The sequence below is a fragment of the Protopterus annectens genome, chromosome 1.part1 (genome assembly GCF_019279795.1).
Source record: "Protopterus annectens isolate FY-2018-M chromosome 1.part1, PAN1.0, whole genome shotgun sequence".
Lineage (NCBI taxonomy): Eukaryota > Metazoa > Chordata > Ceratodontiformes > Protopteridae > Protopterus > Protopterus annectens.
Genome location: NC_056726.1, coordinates 1523979969 through 1524002129, shown reverse-complemented (window position 1 = coordinate 1524002129; position 22161 = coordinate 1523979969). Strand labels below are relative to the sequence as shown.

The 22161-nt window shown below is 41.6% G+C and overlaps 1 protein-coding gene across 5 annotated transcripts in view; it reads right to left on the bottom strand.

Annotated features, from left to right (window-relative positions):
* Positions 1 to 22161, bottom strand: part of COL16A1 (collagen type XVI alpha 1 chain) — a 3146845-nt gene that overhangs the window by 649182 nt on the left and 2475502 nt on the right. For all 5 annotated transcript variants that reach the window (XM_044082765.1, XM_044082783.1, XM_044082773.1 and 2 more), the window contains one exon: positions 4724 to 4840. In XM_044082765.1, the coding sequence (XP_043938700.1) occupies positions 4724 to 4840 (117 nt within the window). The remainder of the gene's footprint in view (positions 1 to 4723; positions 4841 to 22161) is intronic.

Genomic DNA, 22161 nt, shown 5'->3' with positions numbered 1-22161 from the left:
TAAATGCAGAGATGTGTGTGTGCACTAGTATGGGAATGTAGCGGGACAAAGCTTGTCAGTTCCCATGGGGAGCTAGTAATTAAACTACTAACCTCTGGTGCTTCATCCTCACCCCTAGTCTGGGCCTAAATTGTAGCTAATGAAAGGTGACCCCCCCCCCCACTGCAAGGAGCAGCCCAGATCCCATAACAGGTTGTGGGATGACATGCCCAAAGCACAGAAGTGGGAACAAATAGAGCAGATCATCCCATCATGGGGGGACAGTGATAGAGAAGTTATGAGACTGTAACAGTGTTTGGATGGTGACAGACACACACACACACACACACACACACACATATATATATATATATATATATATATATATATATATATATATGTATATACATACACATTTAGGTTCATAGGTTCATAGGTGTGTACTAGTCTAATGGCCCTGGAGACTCTACAAGCCTAGCCCATAGAAGTGTCCTGGCATCATGCTGCCCGAAGCTAGTTCCCAGTGCCTCTATCAAGTAGAGCCACTGGAGTGATCCTCGTGGTGAACTTTCTATTTCCCATCCACTCATCAAGATTTCTCTTGAAGAAGGCCAGTGAGGTGCTCTGCTTGAAATGTATGGGAAGACTATTCCAGAGCACGGGCAGTCTCTGGTTTATGAACCTGTCACGCCAGCATGTTCTGTTGATTGTGGTAATGAGGTTGAGGTCTCTGCAGCATGTGGTGTGGAGGGATTGTGATTTCTTTAGATGTAGCATTTCTAACAGTGCTGGGTCAGACATGGCTTTGTATTTCAAGCAGAGATTATAGGTTCATAGGTTCATAGGTAGGTACTAGGCTATCGGCCAAAGGGCCTACGTAAGCCTAGCCAACAAGGTTCCCTGGCTTACACCACCCAAGAAAGTTATTTTTCTGTGCCACTGTTGAGCAGGGACACAGAAGTGATCCCCGGGGTGTATTTCCTATTTCCCATCCACTCATTAAGATTTTTCTTGAAGAGTGCTAATGAAAAACTTTGCTTGACATAGATGGGTAGCCTGTTCCAGAGTATAGGAAGTCTCTGGGACAGGAATCTATCCCTCTAGCATGTCCTGTTTATTGTGGTGACAAGGTTTAGGTCCCTAGAGCATGTAGGTCAGAGGGATTGGGATTTCTTTAGGTGTAGCATGTCCAACAGCTCTGGAGATCACCTCTTAGTAGACAATATGAGACAGAGAATAGCTGGAGTTTTTTGAGTCTGTCTATGTAGGACATGTGTTTAAGGCCTAGGATCCACTTCGTGAGGTTCTTTTGTGGCCTTTCCAGCTGTTGCATGTGTCTAGTGAGGTACACACCAAATGGGGCATTATACTCGACTGGCCTAATGAGGGAAGAGTGGAGAGAGATGATGACCTCTTTCTTCCTGGATGCAAAACCCTTGGTAATGAGATGTGCCACATAGAAGGACTTTCTGACCACAGTGGCAATGTGGTTGTCGAAGGAGAGGTTGCTGTCAACCTGTGTCCCCACATGTCTTATAACACCTTCAGTGTTCAGTGAACTCCCAACGATGGGGTAATTAGTGGGAACTGAGTTTTTCTCAAAGGGGGTGATGATGCATTTTTTGGCATTAAGTTTAAGGCCATGGTTTTGACACCAGTCATTGGTCTCAGTGAGGCCTTTCTATAGGATGTCTACATCACTTGGGGAGTTAGTAATGGCTCCCAGCTTGCAGTCATCTGTACCTTTGTCAGCCAGAGTCCTTCCATGTTGGCCTGGACTTCTGAGAAGCAGATGCCAAATAGGAGAGGACCCAAGACCAATCTCTGTGGAATTCTACTTGTGACTGGTCGGCAGTCTGATTTGGAGTCTGCTACATTTACACTGTGGGTTGTATCTGTGAGCCAGTTTGCAACCCACCTAGTGATGTAGGGCTTGATGCCTAGTTTGGTGAGTTTATCAAATAATTCCTGAGTGGGGAATGGTATGAAAGGCCTTGGCCTGATCGAGGTATGCTGTATGAACTGCCTTGCCCTCATCCACAGCTCTGGTGACTGACTCAAAGAAGTCAACCAGATTGAGCAGACATGATCCACCTTTCACAAAACCAAACTGAGTGGGATTTAGAGTTTGGAGATTCGCCATATCCTTGTTAATTAGGTACATGATGATACACTCCATATCCTTATATATCAGACTCAGGCTAATGGGGCGATAATCCCCGGGGTCTGTAGTCACTCCCCCTTTATGGAGAGGGATGACTGTAGCAGTGCGCCATTTGGTAGGGACAAAGCCTGAGGTGAGGCTGTGATTGAACAGGGTGCACATATTTGCTGCTATTTTTTTGTCTGCTGTCACTGCTGCATATTGTTTAACTACAGCATCTTCTTCTGCCACAAAACCACTCTTTTTCAGTTTGTTGCTACTTTCCACTTTTACTTTCTGTCACTGCTGCATAAATTTTAATGGCTGCATTTTCTGCAGAAGCATCACCTGGCTCCTCTTCCATGTTGCCATCCTCATCACTTCTTGAACAAGTTGCCTGCCATTTCACCATATGAAACAGCAGAACTGTCACATGGATAATTCTGCTTGATTATTTTTTACAGAACATCATCTGCAAGCTCTCCGGACACCAGTTCTGTTATCTGCCCCACTCCAGTGGACTTGCTTTCTTCAGTCTCCTTTGAGACAGATAAACACTGCTTATTTCTATCATCCACCACACAGGAATCTTTATTTACATTCTGATTCTCCATACCAAATATTTTTCTCCAAATTCTCACCTTCCACCTCCAAACTCCCCATCGCTTTCCTCTCCTCCTCCTTGCTGCTACTTCCCTTCAGCCTCTTCCTTGTTGCTATAGGCACCCGCCAGCACCATCTAGCAGCTCCAAAGACTAGAGGAAGTCCCCCGATGACTTGGCCAAATTTACACTCTTAGCAGAAATTCCACCTTGGGTCTCCCCTGTAAAGTGGCCACTAACCTAATTGGACTAACCTGGTCAAAATAGGATAAAAACAATAAACTTCGAGATGATCTGCATACTTTTTTATGATTTAGGTCCTTGAATTTCTTAGTGAGAAAGCACTGTGGTCATTCTATTTGCGACAAGGGTTTGGTAGGTACATATTGAAAAGGTTATTATACTTAATGATTGGGCTAATAAATGTGGAGTACAATGGAATGATTACATCCCTGAACGTTGCTGCATTAACTTTAAATAGAAGCTATTCAATGAAAAAGGATTTCGGTACAGTAGTGGATATGTGGTAATCAAATGACATAAGTTCGCAGATCCCTAAATATGGGATCAGTTTTCATGGGTGTGTTGTCAATGTGATACTTACAAGGGGAGTTGTGCTTGCTGAAAATATGATTATATATTTCTTGGCATTTAGCTTTAACTCACAGTTTTGATACAAGCTATTTATTAGGAACAGGTCCTCTTGGAGGATCATGGTATCTTCTGGGGGAGTTTATGATGGCACCATCTTTGTAGATAGCTGCAGACTTGATCATTCACAAACTCTTAACATTAGCTTTAACTTCTGAGACATAAATTCCAATGGGCAGTAGCCCAAGGACTAAATGCTGGGGTACACCTCTAGTGACATTTTTTTTGAAGGAGGCAGAGCTGTCTACCTTTATTTCAAGGGTTCTGTTTGTGCTATTAACTGAGTTATACAGGGATTTACATTTAATTCTGAGAGTTTATTTACAATACTTGAGTGTGTGATGATGTTAATCACCATTGCAAGATCTAGAGTTAGCCAAACTAAGTAAGCAGGACCCTGGCCTTTACAAAGTCGAACTGGCTTGGCATGAGTGTCTGTAGGTTACTCATATCCATAATGATCCTTTCTACAGCCTAACAGATGAGGCTGGTCAGTGAGTCCATGATTACACAGGTCTACTGAAACCCAGCCTTTGTACAAAGGAATGACTATTGTTGTCCTCCATTCATCCAGCATTAAGTCTGTTTTAAGGTCAATAATGAATAGCTTCTGTAGGGTGTCTGAGAAATCATTTTTCAAGCTGACCAGCAGGTAGCCTGGTAAGTTGCGTGCCCCCCTAGAAGTAGTGCTCATGACATTAGATAGTGTCTTTAACACTTGTACTTGGGAGATTTGAAGGGGTGTAGATGTGAGTATGTGATATAAGACCAATGGAGAGGAGAGGTTGTGAGGTTCGAGTTATATTTGGTTTATTAGCAGACTGGCAATGTCCTCTGAGTCTGTGTATGTGGTATAATTTACTATTAATTCTACAGAGTTCTGGATGCTGCTTCTTAGGTTATATTTATGAGGGCTTTGTGGTTCACTTTTTGACTACTTTTAAGAGCCTCAGAATATAAACTTCTATTTGCCTGGTCTGATCTGTGCATATCTGTTTAGTGTGGTGATGATAACTTATTATCTGTTATGGCTTTAAGTGAGTGTTTTACCTTCAATAGCAGTGCATAACTACATCTCTTATACATTGTGTCTATTAGTTTAAGTAGTAGGTGGTTGCAGCAAACATGAGACAATTGCCAGTATCAATCAGGCTGGCTTCACAAGTGGTTGGAAAGTGCAAATCCATGGGCCCAGGAGCTTACTAATATAATATGTAAGGGAAGTTACATCTACTTTCAGTGTGGCCCTTCAGGAATCCCATGAGTATTACACTTATAGATATTTTGTTTCACTGAGCCTGTCTCACTATAAAAGTCATCAACAATATACTATAAATACAATACATACCTTTGCACAGTTTTCCAACCCAGCAGTTCCTGGCAGACCTTGTTCCCCTTTCTCTCCTTTGAGTCCGGCCCCTCCAGGTACCCCAGGAGAACCATCTTTGCAATCAGGGCAGACCCTCTGAAATAAGGAAAATAGAAAGAGAGGGAGAGATGATGTCGGATTTGTCACATTGTGACACATTTCTGAAACTCAGAAGGGTTTTTATTACAGCCAGGGCACTAACTACTGGAACTTTACCGGCTTACCATTACTGAGCATATGCTGAGGTACAGTACATCAGTTTCTTGTAAATATTCAGAGTTGTCACCCGCTTTGTATATCAGTGATTTAAATTTACTTCATCTAACATGATTGTCATCAAAAACAGCTCCAGTTTAAATTCATATGGTGCCATTAACAGAACTGTCTGTATACCAATGAAAGCAAATCAATTTCAAGCTATTGCTAACACTATAATAATTCACTTTATAAGTAACATATAGGACAGTGCATGTCAGATTTCAACAGCTGCGTTCTGGAATAATTTTGTAAATCTAGAAAACAGCATGTCCAGAACCTTGTTCTTAACTTGAGACTTGAACATACATTTAGATACTGCCTGATTCTAGCTGTATGTTTGAGCAACAGTAATCAGACAGAATATAATAACTTATACAGATATGTGATGGACAGACAGGCAGACAGATACAACCTGTAGGAACACCTGGGAATTAAAATATTTTTCCTTGTACGCATTAACTATTAATCTGACAGTATGACTTGAAACATGCTTATTCATGAAACATACAATACAAACATATCCCTGATATATGTATTTTTGAAGTTGGTCTATGTTGAACATTATATTTTATTTGCATCTCAAAAAAGCGTGAGTTTAATACAAATTACAGTAAATATAATTCTGTAATTCTAAGGCAGAAATATTTAGGTGTTCCTACATGCATATCTGCCTACACTATGCAAAGATCCACTGAAAACAATGCATGCACTTGTAAGTATTTCCAACACACATCAGGCTAGCTGCATGGACAGGTTGTTGGCCTTTATCATATATGACTATACAAGGTTACAACTGAAGAAAAATCAGTGCTCCATCCACCTAGTTATTGCAGCTGTCCCTGTCTTAACAATGGCATGTCCTTTTCATGATCTGTACCAGGAATATTTAAATCTGTCATTTGGTTGACATTATAACATGGCATCTGCTATCAAATTTTAGGGACTCACCACCGTTTCTCCAAAATATTGTTTCCATAAATGTCTTTAATTGGCTTTCCCATTTCAGCTGCAAATCATGTATTTTTTTTCTTTCCTCCTGATCTGTGCTTTAAATGTCACCACTCAAAACTGTTCCTTGACAACCCAATTTAGTGTGCCTAAATCAGAGCATTCATTGTCTTGTTCACTCAAATGTATATGTTTCATTCTTGGGCTCGCCTAACACATTATCCATTAACAATAACCTAGCCCTTTGACCCCTTGATATTTATACCAACTGTACACTATACAGACATTATCCGCTCATGCTCCTGCCTGCAGGTGGGTCCCAGAACTAGATGCACTGTTCCAAAAGCAGAATTTCCAATCTACTTTAAAGAGACAGGATAAAATCAGTACCCCTCATACCCATTCTCCGAGCTACATGTCCCAGTATTCTAATGACCTCTGACACTTTCTTTTCATACCACACTGCATGATGAATCCTAACAGTTATTATGACCCCAACAATTTTCTTCCTGTGCTCTCCCTAGGGCCAGATCTCCCAGCATGTATGTTTCCCCTACATATCCCATTCTTCATCTTTTATTAAACCATATTTGCTAGCTACATACCTAAGGTGTAAGCCACAACAGGTTTCACTAGTAAGTAGCCCTTCAGCCATTAGCCTGAATCAAACTTAGTGACATCACAAACAGGGTGATCTTGTTTTACAACTCTAGTTTGTTACCTCAAATATTTAACCAGGATAGTCTCAGCAATGACCCCTGATGCAAGCCACTGCTTTGTAGGCTTTCTCCTGAAAATTCTCTCTCAACTACCACCGTAGACATTTTGTCACACAGTTAAGCAATTTCCTAACCACTTTGCCACTTTGATTCTCACTAATACCCTTTGCATTTTCTCAAAACCATAGATACCTTCATTAGCACCTGGTGCAGTTCTCAAATCTGGCATCCTTCAACTCTTTGCTGAGGAACAAAAAAGGTCTTCTGCCGAAACTGTAGCAAACTGCTTTCTACAAATGCAACAAGCTGAAATGTTTCAGCACTTCAGCTATAACTGAGAAGACAGTACCAGTAATGACTTCTGAATGCCCGTATTGCAGTACTATCCAATGACAGACTGACAATCATACCACCAACGCCACACTCCCATGCCACTCCCTGTGCCCTGACCTAGCTATGCCTCAAGATTTTCTTTCCACCTTCAGATAGGTATGGTATCACGTGTACTGCTGAGTGCTAAAAATGCCAAATTTACATGACCATGATGCCCGTCCTTGTGGAACTCCAATCTCCCTTGTGACAAGCCATGATACCACTCATCTGTGAGACTATTAATATTTAGAAGTCCTTCAGCCTGGGATGTGAGGCAAGCACATATCTAAGCTACTGGTTCTTTTCCAGGTTTATCTTTATGCAAAGGAACTATTATTAACATCAACCAGCCTTTTGGCATCACTCCCATTTTTTAAAGAACAGACAAGACAGACCTACCACTGGTTCACCTAGAACCACTTAATCCTTTAACATCCACAATGTGCACAACACCACATCAACGTCCACTGAATCCCTTCTCTACTTCACGTGTCACATTCTGAACCAATTGTCCTTTGTTTCTCCTATATATCCGACCTGTACTCCCTGTGTTGACATCCTACCTTTTTGCATTTCTAGAGACAAAAGTGAAGAACATCCAAGATATCTAGCAGATAATAACATCATTGAGCATCTTGCCCCTTCCTTTTCAGTGGCACAGTGATCTGCCAATTCCATTTACGTTTTTAGGTCTAACGTAAGAATTTGCTTTGCCTATTTCGCATCTCCTGGCAATCTACTATGAAAGCTTCAGTTCAGCATGAGAGCTGAGCTATACTCCTTTTACCAAGCACCCTCATAAACCTTTTTCACACCTTCTTCCTAATTACTTATCTTAGTCGCATAATTTGCAACTATAAATTGAAGGACTCCAACCCAGAACTACAGGATGAAGTTTGCACCGTATTGGCCTAACCCTCTCAGACAGTTAATCAGCCCTCATTCCACACTGCTTTTACCCAAACTGGTCACCTTCTCCTCCTGATAAACACTCCGTTCCTTTCCTTACTGCTTTCTTGATACACCACAACAGGCCTTCCACAGTCTTCCATCCTGAGTCTCCTCCATTCCATATAATTTCTCAACATATTTTAAAATGCACTGCAGTTTATTTCTTATAATCCTTCCTGTTCCTGTGTTACTTCCCATGGATGGTAAAAAGATTATGAATTGCTCAGTGCTGTCCAGTTGTTCTTCTCTCCACCCGTCATGTCACTATCACGTGTGTTGACATAGCCAAGGGTGTTCTACTTGCCCTCATTATGTGCTCTGGGTATGAGTTTTCAGCAGGGGCTTTACTATACCCTTTGAACCATTAACCTGACTGTGAACAACTTATAGTCCATTTTCTTAAAACAGTCTTCCATGACAGTGTATTGCCTCAGATGTCCAGGACCTCGCCCTAAGTTTGTTATCATCACTCTGTCTTGTACTTGGGTGTCAGATTACATCAGCCCTAAAATGATGTAATAGTCCACTGTCCAATAACTAGCATTTGTTTTCATCTATCAGTTAATTAGATAAACCCATTGGACAAAGTGTCCAGTATGTCTGAATCTCTGGTGGGAGTGTGCATTCTGGTCAAGGGTATTTGTTTTAATAAAGTCCAAGGATAACTGTGCCTGCAAGTTTGAGTCAGTGTGTGTTTCCCAGTCTATAGAGAGGTAGTTAAAGTCTCTCATGAATACGATATTTGATCTAATGGTCAGCATCTCCAGTAGGTCTCGGTATGAGTGGTGTAGTCAGTAGGTGTCGGTATGAGTGGTGTAGTCAGTAGGTCTCGGTATGAGTGGTGTAGTCAGTAGGTCTCGGTATGAGGGGTGTAGTCAGTAGGTCTTAGTATGAGTGGTATATTCAGTAGGTTTCAGTATGAGTGGTATAGTCAGTAGGTCTCGGTATGAGTGGTGTAGTCAGTAGGTCTCTGTTTGAGTTGTGTAGTCAGTAGGTCTCGGTATGAGTGGTGTAGTCAGTTGGTCTCGGTATGAGTGGTGTAGTCAGTAGGTCTCAGTATGAGTGGTGTAGTCAGTAGGTTTCCGTATGAGTTGTATATTCAGTAGGTCTCGGTATGAGTGGTATAACCAGTAGGCCTTGGTATGAGTGGTTTAGTCAGTAGGTTTCGGTATAAGTGGGATAGTCAGTAGGTCTCGGTATCAGTGGTATAGTCAGTAGGTCTCGGTATGAGTGGTATAGTCAGTAGTTCTCGATATGAGTGGTGTACTCAGTAGGTCTCTCTATGAGTGGTATAGTCAGTAGGTCTTGGTATGAGTGGTGTTGTCAGTAGGTCTAGGTATGAGTGGTGTAGTCAGTAGGTCTCTGTATGACTGGTGTAGTCAGTAGGTCTCAGTATGAGTGGTATGGTCAGTAGGTCTCAGTATGAGTGGGGTACTCAGTAGGTCTCGGTATGAGTGGTATAGTCAGTAGGTCTTGGTATGAGTGGTGTTGTCAGTAGGTCTAGGTATGAGTGGTGTAGTCAGTAGGTCTCTGTATGACTGGTGTAGTCAGTAGGTCTCAGTATGAGTGGTATGGTCAGTAGGTCTCAGTATGAGTGGTGTAGTCAGTAGGTCTCGGTATGAGTGGTGTAGTTAGTAGGTCTTGGTATGAGTGGTATAGTCAGTAGGTCTCCGTATGAGTGGTGTAGTCAGTAGGTCTCGGTATGAGTGCTGTAGTCAGTAGGTCTCAATATGACTGGTGTAGTCAGTAGGTCTCTGTATGAGTGGTGTAGTCAGTAGGTCTCAGTATGAGTGGTGTAGTCAGTAGGTCTCGGTATGAGTGGTGTAGTCAGTAAATCTCTTTATGAGTGGTGTAGTCAGTAGGTCTCGGTATGAGTAATGTCTTCAGTAGGTCACGGTATAAGTGGTGTAGTCAGTAGGTCTCAGTATGAGTGGTGTAGTCAGTAGGTCTCAGTATGAGTGGTGTAGTCAGTAGGTCTCTGTATGACTGGTGTAGTCAGTAGGTCTCAGTATGAGTGGTGTAGTCAGTAGGTCTTGGTATGAGTTGTGTAGTCAGTAGGTCTTGGTATGATTTGTGTAGTCAGTAGGTCTCTGTATGAGTGGTGTAGTCAGTAGGTCTCAGTATGAGTGGTTTAGTCAGTAGGTCTCATTATGAGTGGTGTAGTCAGTAGGTCTCAGTATGAGTGGTGTAGTCAGTAGGTCTCAGTATGAGTGGTATAGTCAGTAGGTCTCGATATGAGTGGTGTAGTCAGTAGGTCTCGGTATGAGTGGTGTAGTCAGTAGGTCTCAATATGAGTGGTGTAGTCAGTAGGTCTCAGTATGAGTGGTGTAGTCAGTAGGTCTCGTTATGAGTGGTGTAGTCAGTAGGTCTCAGTATGAGTGGTGTAGTCAGTAGGTCTCGTTATGAGTGGTGTAGTCAGTAGGTCTCAGTATGAGTGGTGTAGTCAGTAGGTCTCGTTATGAGTGGTATAGTCAGTAGGTCTCGGTATGAGTGGTGTAGTCAGTAAGTCTCGTTATGAGTGGCATAGTCAGTTGGTCTCGGTTTGAGTTGTGTAGTCAGTAGGTCTCGGTATGAGTAGTATAGTCAATAGGTCTAGGTATGAGTGGTATAGTCAGTAGGTCTCAGTATAAGTGTTTTAATCAGTAAGTCTTGGTATAAGTCTTGGTATAAGTGGTGTAGTCAGTAAGTCTCGGTATGAGTGGTGTAGTCCTAGTTTTTCATGCTGTTCTCTGCCTGACTATTGCTGATCTCCGTCTGCATTTGATTTTGGATTAGAGTTATTCATTTAAGCTTTGGCTACTTTTATGTTTTTATCTTTTTCTTACATTACTTTTTGTTTTATGTTGTTTTATTTTATATGTTTTATTCTTTTTGGAGTTTCCAGACGTCTTGGTTAAGGTCATTTGGGAAAAGAATTATTTTACAGACAATGAATAACATCTGGCTTATCAGTGGGAGAAGTTGTGAAATAGCATTCCTTATTTAACTACAGATATTTAGTGACATCTTTGTTTAGCTATAGTGCTTGCTTGACTTGCTGTTCTCTGCTTTTCTATTGTTGATGTCTGTCTGCATTTGATTTTTCCCACCTACCCACCCTGCTGATGTTGTGGTTTTAAACTTGGTGGCTTTTGAGCTGCCCACCCCTACTATAAATCTAATTTTGGACATGCTTCCCAGTCTCATCTCATCAGCTCATTCTACGGTGTACAGAGAGATCAACTGGTAAGACCCTCCCCTTTAGTCTCTTTAACTTGAATCATCTTCTGTTTCCTGCATCCCCACTTACTAAAAAAAGTCCTCTATTTGTTTGCTTTTACGGTATTTGTGCTTATACCTACCTTACATAGCTTTTTGCTGCATGTTGCTAAATTGTTTAGTTGCCTTTAATCTGCTACATTTATTGCTGCTTGTTAGTAGCATGATTATGTTACTGTTATTCTAAGTCTCCTCATTCTGGTTTAGGCACTTGGGCTCCAAACTAGTTATAGGTTCATAGGTGTGTTCTAGGCTAATGGCCCTGGAGTCTTTACAAGCCTAACTCATAGGATTACCCTGGCATTGTGCTACCAGACCTTAGTGCCCAGTGCCTCTGTCGAGTAAAGCCACTGGGATGATCCCTGGGGTGAAGTTTCTATTTCCCATCCACTCATCAAGATTTCTCTTGGAGAGGGCCATTGAGGTGCTCTGCTTGACATGCATGGGGAGTCTATTCCATAGCATGGGCAGTCTCTGGGTTATGAATCTGTCCCTCCAGCATGTTCTGTTGATTGTGGTAATGAGGTTGAGGTCTCTGGAGCATGTGGTGTGGAGGGATTGGGATTTCTTCAGATGTAGCATTTCTAACAGAGCTGGGTCAGACATGGCTTTGTAAGTCAAGCAGAGATCACCTCTAACTAGGCGATATGAGACAGAATAGTTGGAGATTTTTGAGTCTGTCCATATAGGACAAATGTTTAAGGCCTAGGATTCTCTTTGTGAGGTACTTTTGTGGCCTCTGCATTTGTTGTTGCAGGTGTTTAGTGAGGTACATGCCACATGCGGCATTGTACTCAATGATTGGCCTAATGCGGGAAGAGTAGAGAGAGAAACAAGGACCTCTTTCTTCCTGGATGCAAAACCCTTAGTAATGAGATGTGCCACATAGAAGGACTTTCTGACCACAGTGGCAATGTGGTGGTCAAAAGAGAATCTGCTGTCAACCTGTGTTCCCAGATCTCATATAACACCTTCTGTGTTCAGTGGACTACCATTGATGTGGTAATTCATGGGAACTAGATTTTTCCCAAAGGGGATAATGACAGATTATTTTGGCATTGAGCTTAAGGCCATGGTTCTGACATCAGTCATTGGTCTCAGTGAGGCCTTTCGGTAGGGTGTCAACATAATTTGGTGAGTTAATAATAGCTCCCAACTGGCAAATGTCTGTGAACTTTGTCACCCAGAGTCTCTTAGTGTTTGGATGGACTTTAGAGAAGTAGATACCAAACAGAAGAGGACCCAGGACCGAACCCTGTGGGACTCCACTTGTGACTGGTCGACAGTCTGACTTGGAGTCTGCTACTTTCACACTGTGGGTTCTATCTGTGAACCTGTTCACAACCCACCTAGTGATATAGGGGCTGATGCCTAGCTTAGTGAGTTTTTCTATGATTCCTGAGTGGGGAATGTTATCAAAGGCCTTAGCCAGATCAAGTTAGGCTGTGTGAACCACCTTGCCTTCATCCACAGCGCTGGTGACTGACTCAAAGAAGTCGACCAAGTTGGAAGACACCAATCCAAACTACTAACAAAGTGAAGTCAACCAAGTTGAGCAGGCATGATCTACCCTTCACAAAACCAAACTGTGTGGGATTCAGAGTTTGGAGATTCCCTCTATCCTTGTTTACTAGATCCATGATGATGCATTCCATAGCTTTGCATATCAGACTCTTCAGGCTAATGGGGCAATAGTTCGCAGGGTATGTAGTTGCTATTCCTTTGGTGGAGAGGAATGACTGTAGCAGTGTGCCATTCGGTAGGGACAAAGCCTGAGCTGAGGCTGTGGTTGAACAGGGCACACAGGTGAGGTGTCAGTTCACTCTGTAGTTCATGCAGAACACTGCCAAGGATATTGTCAGGTCCCATAGAAGCTGTATTCTTAGCCTTGGACAGTGCTGTTTTAACCTGTGCAGCAGTAATACTGGGTGCCTGGCAATCTACTGGTATTGTGATTGGTCCTTTGGGGGGGAAGAGGGGTAAAGTTGGCACTGAATCTGTCAGCCAGTATATTGGCAATATCTGTTGGCTCAGTATAGGGGGTACCACTGTGCAGTAGCTCAGAGCAAATTTGGGTATTGCCATGGAGATTCTTTACATAACTATAGAAGGCCTTGTGGTTGTCTTTACTATCTGCTGCATTTCTGTTTTCATAGCTAGTTTTAGAGGATTTGATGAGGGATCTCAACATTTTGTTGAGGCTGATAAGGGAGTTTTTCCAGTCTTGGGACTTCACCTTATTCCACATCAGTTTCCCCCTTCTATTCTAGAGTTTGTTTATGGCAGGGGACCACCGAATTGGCTCCCTTTTTTGGAGGAGAGCATCTTGGTTCTATGGGTATGGCGAGATGCATGCATTTGTGTACGTGTTCGTACAGTGCATTGGTATATGATTCGGTGGTCATGCAACTATTATCCATATGCATGGGTGCCGTGAAGTTAGCCACCTCTGTTTTTAGGAGCCCAAAGTAAGCTTTGGAGAAGTTTTTCATGGTGGTTACGCTAGGCAAGTGTATTGTTACATGAGTAGTTTTCCCAGTTAATGGAGGGGTAGTTGATGTCGTCCAGTACAAGAGTGTTAGGTTGGACCCTAATATTCTCCAGGGTGGTTAGGAACATGGAGTGTGAGTCTTGGGACATGGTTGTTGACTTATAGCAGGCTAAAAACTGAATCACTGTCTTACCCAATGTTAGCTGCACCTGAAGTATCTCTGATGCATTATGTTGGTCTACCAATCTGGAGGTGTGCACATCCATTATGAATATGGAAACACCACCGCCTTTGGAGCTACATTCAAAGTTCTGGGGCTGAAAGCTGTGGAATTTAGTGCAGGGGTGCTTTCTGCTGCCTTGAACCAGGTCTCTGTTGCAGCACAAATGTCAATGTTCTCCATTTTAAGGAGTGCATCGAGTGAGTGCATTTTGAGATTTAAACTTCTAGCGTTGAGCAGCATGACCCTCAGATTACATTTGTTTGTAGCTGTTACAGTGGTAATTTGATCTTTGGAACACTGCCTAAAAAGGCACTATAGGGGTGGCAAGAGCCTTGGCCAATATTTGGAAGCCCAGGGGTGACAAATGCAGGCCATCTCTGGCAAAGCATCGAGGTGAAATAGCATTTCTCATAAGGAAGGTTTATGGTCTAAACTGTTGTGGCAGGAGAGGTGCCTTACACCGTTCTGAGTTGGGAACTGCTGGTTGAAGGCTTATATGCCCGCTATTCTTAAAGCATCTTAGATGTTTTAAGTGTTTGAGCTCCAAACCAATTATACTATATTAAGAAGGTTTGTGGTCTACACTTCTGTGGAAGGTGAAGATAGCCTCCACCCTTCTGAATTGGGAATTGCTGGGGAAGGCTTATTGTGACTAGTGTAAGTGTCATTGTTCTGGGTTAAGCACTTGGGCTCCAAACCAGTTATTTTACATTAGGAAGGTTTGTGGTCTACACTCTTATGGTCTTATTGTGCATTTATTTGACTGGCTTGAGGGATAGCTTGTATAAAAATTTGAATCTCTATGCCTGGGGCATTTAGCAACATTTGGTGACCACGCTACTTTAGAAGAGTGTTTCTGTGTTGAATAGTTGGACTTTTTGACCTTTTTTTACAGTACTTAGTTAAAACTACTGCTCCCTGCACAGCAGTGCCTCACAATGATCTATATACAGTCGTTGCCAATATCTGACCGCATAACCCCTGTAATCTGTGTAGACACTGATCTTTTGCACTGTACATCCCCCTTAAAATTCCTTTACTGTCTAGACAGATTTTTAGAACATCTAGTTTGTGCACAGCTGAGTGCTGCTCCAGTTCCTTGTCTTGTTGACCAATTCAGTATTTAAATTACCTGACTCCTCCCTAGTAGATCAGTAGCCATGGATACACACTTCCTGACTCTCTCTGTGGCCAGTCTGGTTGAGATGGGTTTTCTGAGGTATCCTCGCAATTGTTTCATGTACACTAACAGCCCACTTATTCTTAATAAAACAGATAAAGTAAGCAAGAAGTGTAAACACACTTTACCACTGGAGGTAAAAGTCTCTCATACAACCAAAACTAATCTTATAGAGGTTGTCAGTGACAATTACACCAAGCCTGCTGTGCAGGGTAAATACCCCACACATAAAACTACTTATGCTGAGGCACTTACAGGTAACCTTCCTAAAACACTAAGGCCTCCTACATGGTACAATCAAAGAAAGGTCCCTCAGCCATCAGGTAAACACTCTGTTAAAACACCACCCACAGCTACACATAGTAACACAGTATCCAGCGCCTCTACTGCTAAGCCCTTTAGGCAAACAAGCATGCAGCCAAATTTCCTGGTCATTGGTGATTCTATAGTGAGGTGGACCAATGTTCCCCTCCACAGACTGAGTAAGGAGAGAGTCATTGTTAGCTGCCTTTCTTGGGTTAAGATCCATCAAGTCACACAGGCACTCAGGTCATTAAGCCAGAGGTACCAGTATAACTCTGTCATAGTCCACATGGGTATTAATGAACTGAAACTTACCTCCCTTGTCTACATGAAATGAGACATGATTGAGCTCGCTGATTATGTGTCTGAGGCAGGTATGAGCCTAGTACTGAGCAGCATACTACCTTCTCCAAGGATGATGCCTTGTTACCAACAGGAAATCACCAATTTTAACAAATGGCTTAGCTTCTGGTATCAGTCCAAGGGGGTACAGTATTTGACAATCTAGGAGGACATGGCTGACAGACCAAGCTGCTTTGTCAGGGATGGTTTGCACTTATCCCCTCTAGGCATTTGGATATTGGCAAAGACCTTTTCCACCCCCATAGTGCCTTCTTTAGGCAATGCCAAACTGATAAACCTCCCAACTTAACTGAACCTATGAAGGAATATCTGAAAGTCGTGCTAGAAGTCATAAAAAAAACTCCACTCCCTGCAAGCCTTCCTCTCCCTGGAGATTGCAGACATCTGTGTAGTAATTGAGACATGATTTAAAGTTATGGAGAGTACCCCGGCAATGCAAGGTTTTAATGCCTTTCACACCTTTAGACCATCTACTGCACAGGAGGAAACTAAAGGTGGAGAAGTCTCAGTTTATATTAAAGTCAACCTCACATCCAAACTACAGGAACTGATACACATGCAACTCACAATAAACAGGTCTCATACCATATCCTTGCAATCTATACACCCCCTCCATGTCCCAGAAAATCATGCTACCTATCTCAATGTACTAGAGTCCCTCATCATTCAACCCAATATGATATTCATGGGAGAATCTCAACTACCACACCATAGACTGGGAATCCTACACAACTTCTAATGCACAAGCCCAGTGATTCCTAAGATGTGTTATTACCATCACCCTGGCCTGTATAGATTGGGGATCCTACACAACTTCTAATGCACAAGCCCAGTGATTCCTAAGATGTGTTATTACCATCACCCTGGCCTGTATAGATTGGGAATCCTACACCACTTCTAATGCACAAGCCCAGTGATTCCTAAACTTTGTTAATACCAACATTCGGGAATAGATGGTCCATTCTCCTGCCAGGTGTACAAACATCCTTGACCTTGTACTCATGAACATGGGGGAGTTGATGTTCTTCACCTATTGTAATGTCTTCACTTGTCAGATTAGGCTTTTGATATAATACCCCACTCAGCCATTATAGACAAGCTCACTAATTTAGGTATAAGCCCTTTTCTCACCTGCTGGATAGCCAACTGGCACAATGATAGGACCCAGGAGGTCAAAATAGGTGAGGCCACCTCCAAAAAGTGGGCACTCACTAGTGGAGTCCCCTAGGGCTTGGTACTGGGCCCACGCCTTTTTGGCATCTATTTCTCTGAAATGGAAGCAAATGCTGAAGGTTTATGGCTGATTAAGTTTGCAGATGACTGCAAACTGGGGGTTATCATCAACTCCCCTGCAGACATTTGCATTCTTTAGGAAGGCCTATCTCTTACTAAAGAATAGTGCCAAAGTCATGGTCTTAAACTCAGCACTAAGAACTGTTAAACTGCACCCTTTGGGACGTCAACCATCCAGGCTAATTGCCATGTTGAAAATACACCCCTAAGAGTCAACCCAGTGTTCAGGGATCTGGGTATGCACGTAGACAGTCCTTTGACCACCACATGACTACAGTGGTGAGGAAATCCTTTTATGTTGTGCAACTTGTAAGTAAGGGCATGTCTTCTAGGTCCAAAGAGGTCATTATTCCACTGTACTCAGACCTTATCGGATCAATCACAGAGTATAATTCTCACTTTGGTATGTATCTGACTAGGCTTATACAACAATTGGATCAACTTCAGAGATTCTTTACAAAAAGAATACAAGGCATAACAAACCTGCCCTACTCAGAGCACATTAAAGCACCTTCTCTCTATTCAGTCTCCTATAGATTGCTGAGGGCTGATCTACAAACCCCACACTTATGAATCTCCTTCATATTTGTAAGTCCACCTGTACCAGAAATGTCAAAATACAAGGTCTAAGGACCTGAATTTTGTCTGTAACTTAAGCAGAACATGCTAGAGAGACAGATATGTGTCACAGAAACTGCCCGTCCTATGACACAGGCTTCCCGTTCATGTGAAGCTGGGTCTGTCTATTACCCAGTTTAAGTGCAACCTAGACTAGTGGATGGGGTATAGGAAATTTACATGGGGTCTGGAACCCATGTCCCTTATGGACAGAGGAAGCGTATGCCTGGCCATCACTGTCCTATTTGTATAGAGCACGTCATTATTCTTTCAGAAAAACTCGGCTAGACTAGGAAGGTGCCCCGGGTCATTAGTCTAGTAACAGTCTATGAATCTGTGAGTCATAAGCCTCTTCAGACATAGCGGGTGACCTATAGCTTGCTATGACATGGTGTGGAACTTTGTGCTGATTTGCACACGGACAAACTTCAGAGCATTGTCCTGTTAAACCAAACTAGAGGTACATTTGTTAAGACTCCTGTAGCTTTGGTCACTGTCTGTGCTGCATATGGTCTAAATGTGTGGACATACTGAAACCTTAGACTGTCGGACTACTTTTTGAAGATGTAAACCATGTCTCGGTAACTGCACAGATCAAAGGATCATAGAAAGTTACTAGGCTAATGGCCCTAGAGCTTTTTCAAGCCTAGCCATTCAAGCCCAAATTTTCACATTTATCAATGCCCAAGGAGTAGAATGGCTTTGTTATATGCCTGTGCCTGAATGGATCTACAAGCTCTCTGTCTATAGTGGACATACTGTATGTGCCAAATTGGGTGAATTTGCCATTTTTCATCTATTGGTCAAAACTGCATTTGAATAGGCTATGGAAGAGATCTGCTTCACATGAATGGGGAATCTATTACAGAGAAGGGAATAATCTCAGAGACACATACCTGTCCCTCCAACATGTTTTGCTTATGTTTCAGATGAGGTTTAGGTCCTTAGACTGGGGAATTCTAGTACTGTTTGTTTTACAGATGTGTGTAGCAGATTGATCAGGGCTTAATTAGAGAATACCTTGCAGGTTAGGCATAGATCACCTCTCAGTAGTCTGTAGGAGACCGAGTACCGGAACAGGGCTTTGAGGTGGTCTACAAAGGACATGTTATTTACACCCTGTATTCTTTTAGAAAGGAATTTTTGTGGCTGCTCCAGCTGTTGCAATAGCCTAGTCAGGTACATGCCGAAGGGTGCATTATACTCGATTATTGATCTAATTAAGGCTGAGTATAGTGGGACTATGATCTTCTTAAATCTGGATGCCATGCTCTTATTTATAAGTTGCACCATGTAAAAGGATTTTCTCACCTTCATGGAGACATGGTGATCAAAGTTCAGGTTATTGTCAACCTGAGCTCCCAAGTCCCTTACTACTGGGTCTACTCTTACGGGAGTGTTATCAACATTGTAATCATACCTTTCAGCCTCTCAGCACAAGAAATCTGAACAAAGCCAAAAATAATAGGGGGATAAGCACCCAAAAATAGGAACAAATTTTAAATATTGCTGTTATAAAATAAGTACGCTGACAGATTAAAAGGCTTTGTTTTACCATGCATTTTATGAAGGATATGAAGTTTAAAACTCAAATGTCTTGCATAAGTTAGTGAATTCAGTCCTCACTGATTCACCAGAAGCCTCCAGATTTTATGAGGAACAGACCAAAAATATTAGGGAAAAATCTGGACATTCTGTGGAACTCTGGACACTTGAGAGGTATGGTTGTAATTTGCAGGGCTGGTCATCTTCCCAAAAAGTATAATTATTCATTTTTTGCATTGAGTTTTAGGCCATGGCTCTGGCACCAGTTATGTGCCTGTGTCAGACCTTCCAGCAATGCAAAGCTATAATGGCTTTCACACCTTTAGACCAGCTACTCACAGGAGGAGACTAAAGGTGGAGGAGTCTCAGTCTGTATTAAAATCAACCTCACAGCCAAACTACAAAAACTCATACATGCGCCACTCACCATAAATAGGGTCTCGTACCATATCCTTGCAATCTATAGGTCCTCTTCCATCTACATCTATACCTTTGGGGAACATGGTGGTTACACACAGCTGCTTGCCATTATCAGGGAATGTGGCCAGCCAAATGTCTTCTACATTTGCTTAAACGTCAGAGAAGTATAGTCTGAACAAAACAGGTCCCAGTACCCAGTCCTTTGGGATACATGGCTTTTGGTGGAGGTGGATTCTCCCACCACAGCTTCATGTTTCCTATCCATGAGCTATTTGGCTATCCATTTCATGACATATTGATTTTTGCCTACATTTCTGACTCTGTCTTTAATACCTAAGTGAAGTATTGTGTCAAACGCCTTTGTTAGGTGGAGGTAGGTAGTAAGCACTGTTTTGCTCTCATCCATGACTCTAGTGACCTTCTGAAAGAAGTCTACCAGGTTTAGTCGACATGATGTGTCCGTGACAAAACCAAACTTGTATGGATTCAGTGTATGAAAATTTCTATTGTCTTTGTTTATTAGGTCAATGATAATTCTTTCCATGGTCTTGCATAAAAGACTAGTAAAACCTATGAATCTGTGTTTCCCTGGATCTGTTGATGGTCCCCCTTTGTGTAGAGGGATGGCCACTGCAGTCCTTCATTCACTAGGGATGAAGCCTGTCTGAAGGATGTGGTTGAATAGAGATTATAATGGGCTTGGCAGGTTACATTTCAAGCTCTTTAGGAGGCATCCTGGGATATTATCAGGAAAGTTTTGGATAGTGCTGTAAGGACCTTCTTTTTAGTGATAGTTGGAACACAAATAGTAGATGGTTCCTGGTGGAGGGTATATCCCCCAGTTCAGTACAGGAAGTTCCATTTACTATGAGGTCAGCACATTGTTAGGAGTTCCCCTTAAGGTTGCGTACATAACAGAAAATGTACTTTTTATTTATTTATTGTTTTATTTATTGACACTTGTTTACTGGGAAAGTCCACTGGGCCAGACAGATCCCATTTTCAGTGGAGGCCTGGGGAGAAACGCTCCAGGACAAAATAACAAATTAAATACAATGTTTACAAAGTCTCAATACTAAAATAAGCAAAACGCAAAAAAGCAAAACTCCAGAGTATCAAAGAACAAATGAAAACAGGCAAGATCCACATCCAGCTATAGATTCTACATCATTTATAGTTGATTTGAGCTATAATTTAAACATACAGTAGCTTCAAATAGTTATAGTTAGTAACAGGTTGCCTTTTTAAGGACCTCTTATTTCTAAAAGAAAAGCTGGGTCTATCTTCTAACAATTCTCTCAAGTATATATATATTATAGTAAGAAAGACATAAATGAAAGCTCTAAATATACCATTGAAAATAGGGATGGGAGATGTAAACCCCTCTTCTCAAATACTATAGAAGATGTTAAAAGCAAGGAAGGTCATGATTTTAAAGTTAGATTCCCTATAACTTACTCAAGTGACATCAGAAGGTTCTGTAATATTTTTGAGAAGAATTGGAATGTTTTATTGTCGGATCCTGTCTTGAGAGAATTGTTAGAAGATAGACTCAGCTTTTCTTTTAGAAATAAGAGGTCCTTAAAAAGGCAACTCTGTTATAAATCAAGAAACAATGAAAGAATGATCCTATCTGATAGGCAGAGGACTTTTCCTTGCAGAAATTGTATAGCATGTGACTATTTATATAATAAATCTACATATAAACATCCTACACTAGGATTTATAATTGATATAGATTTTTATGCTGACTGCAGAACACAAAATTTGGTTTATTTCAGCTTCTGCACTGTCTGTCATGCCTTTTATATAGGCAAAACCAATAGGTGTCTAAAGGAACGTATCCTTGAACACCTTAGAAATATAAGAAATAAAAAAGACACAAGTGCTTTAGCAAAACATGTGGAAGAAGAAGATAGGAAACATATTTTTAATTTCATGGTTTTAGAAATAATAAATAAAAGTAAGAGGGAGGTGATATAAGGAATAAGGTAGAGGAAGCAGAACAAAGATGGATTTTACTACTTCAGGCAGATAGGTCTCCTGGATTGAACAATGCTGTTTCCTTGAAGCCTTTTTTAAAATCCAGACCACTAAAACATTAAGTAATATGGATTATTACATAAAATGTGTCTGTTATATGTATATTTTATTTAATCTTATGCAGAATATAAGGCAAATTAATGTACTGATGTATGCAATTTTAATTAGTCTATGTCATAGTTCTATATGTGTTTTCATTGGTTGAACCATATTTTAAATACCAATGTTTTAACTGTTTTTATGAGTCTGAAGAAGCGATCAGCTGACTTAGATCGCAAAAGCGCTTACTCTTGTCTAATAAAGTGGTGTGAAACTGCAAGTGAACCCTTTCCTACCTTGACTACTACATCTCAGTTACAACTTTTGGTTTTATAAAGGGCACTACTATGAAGCTGCAAGTGATTTATTTCTTGACGTGGATTATTACATTTT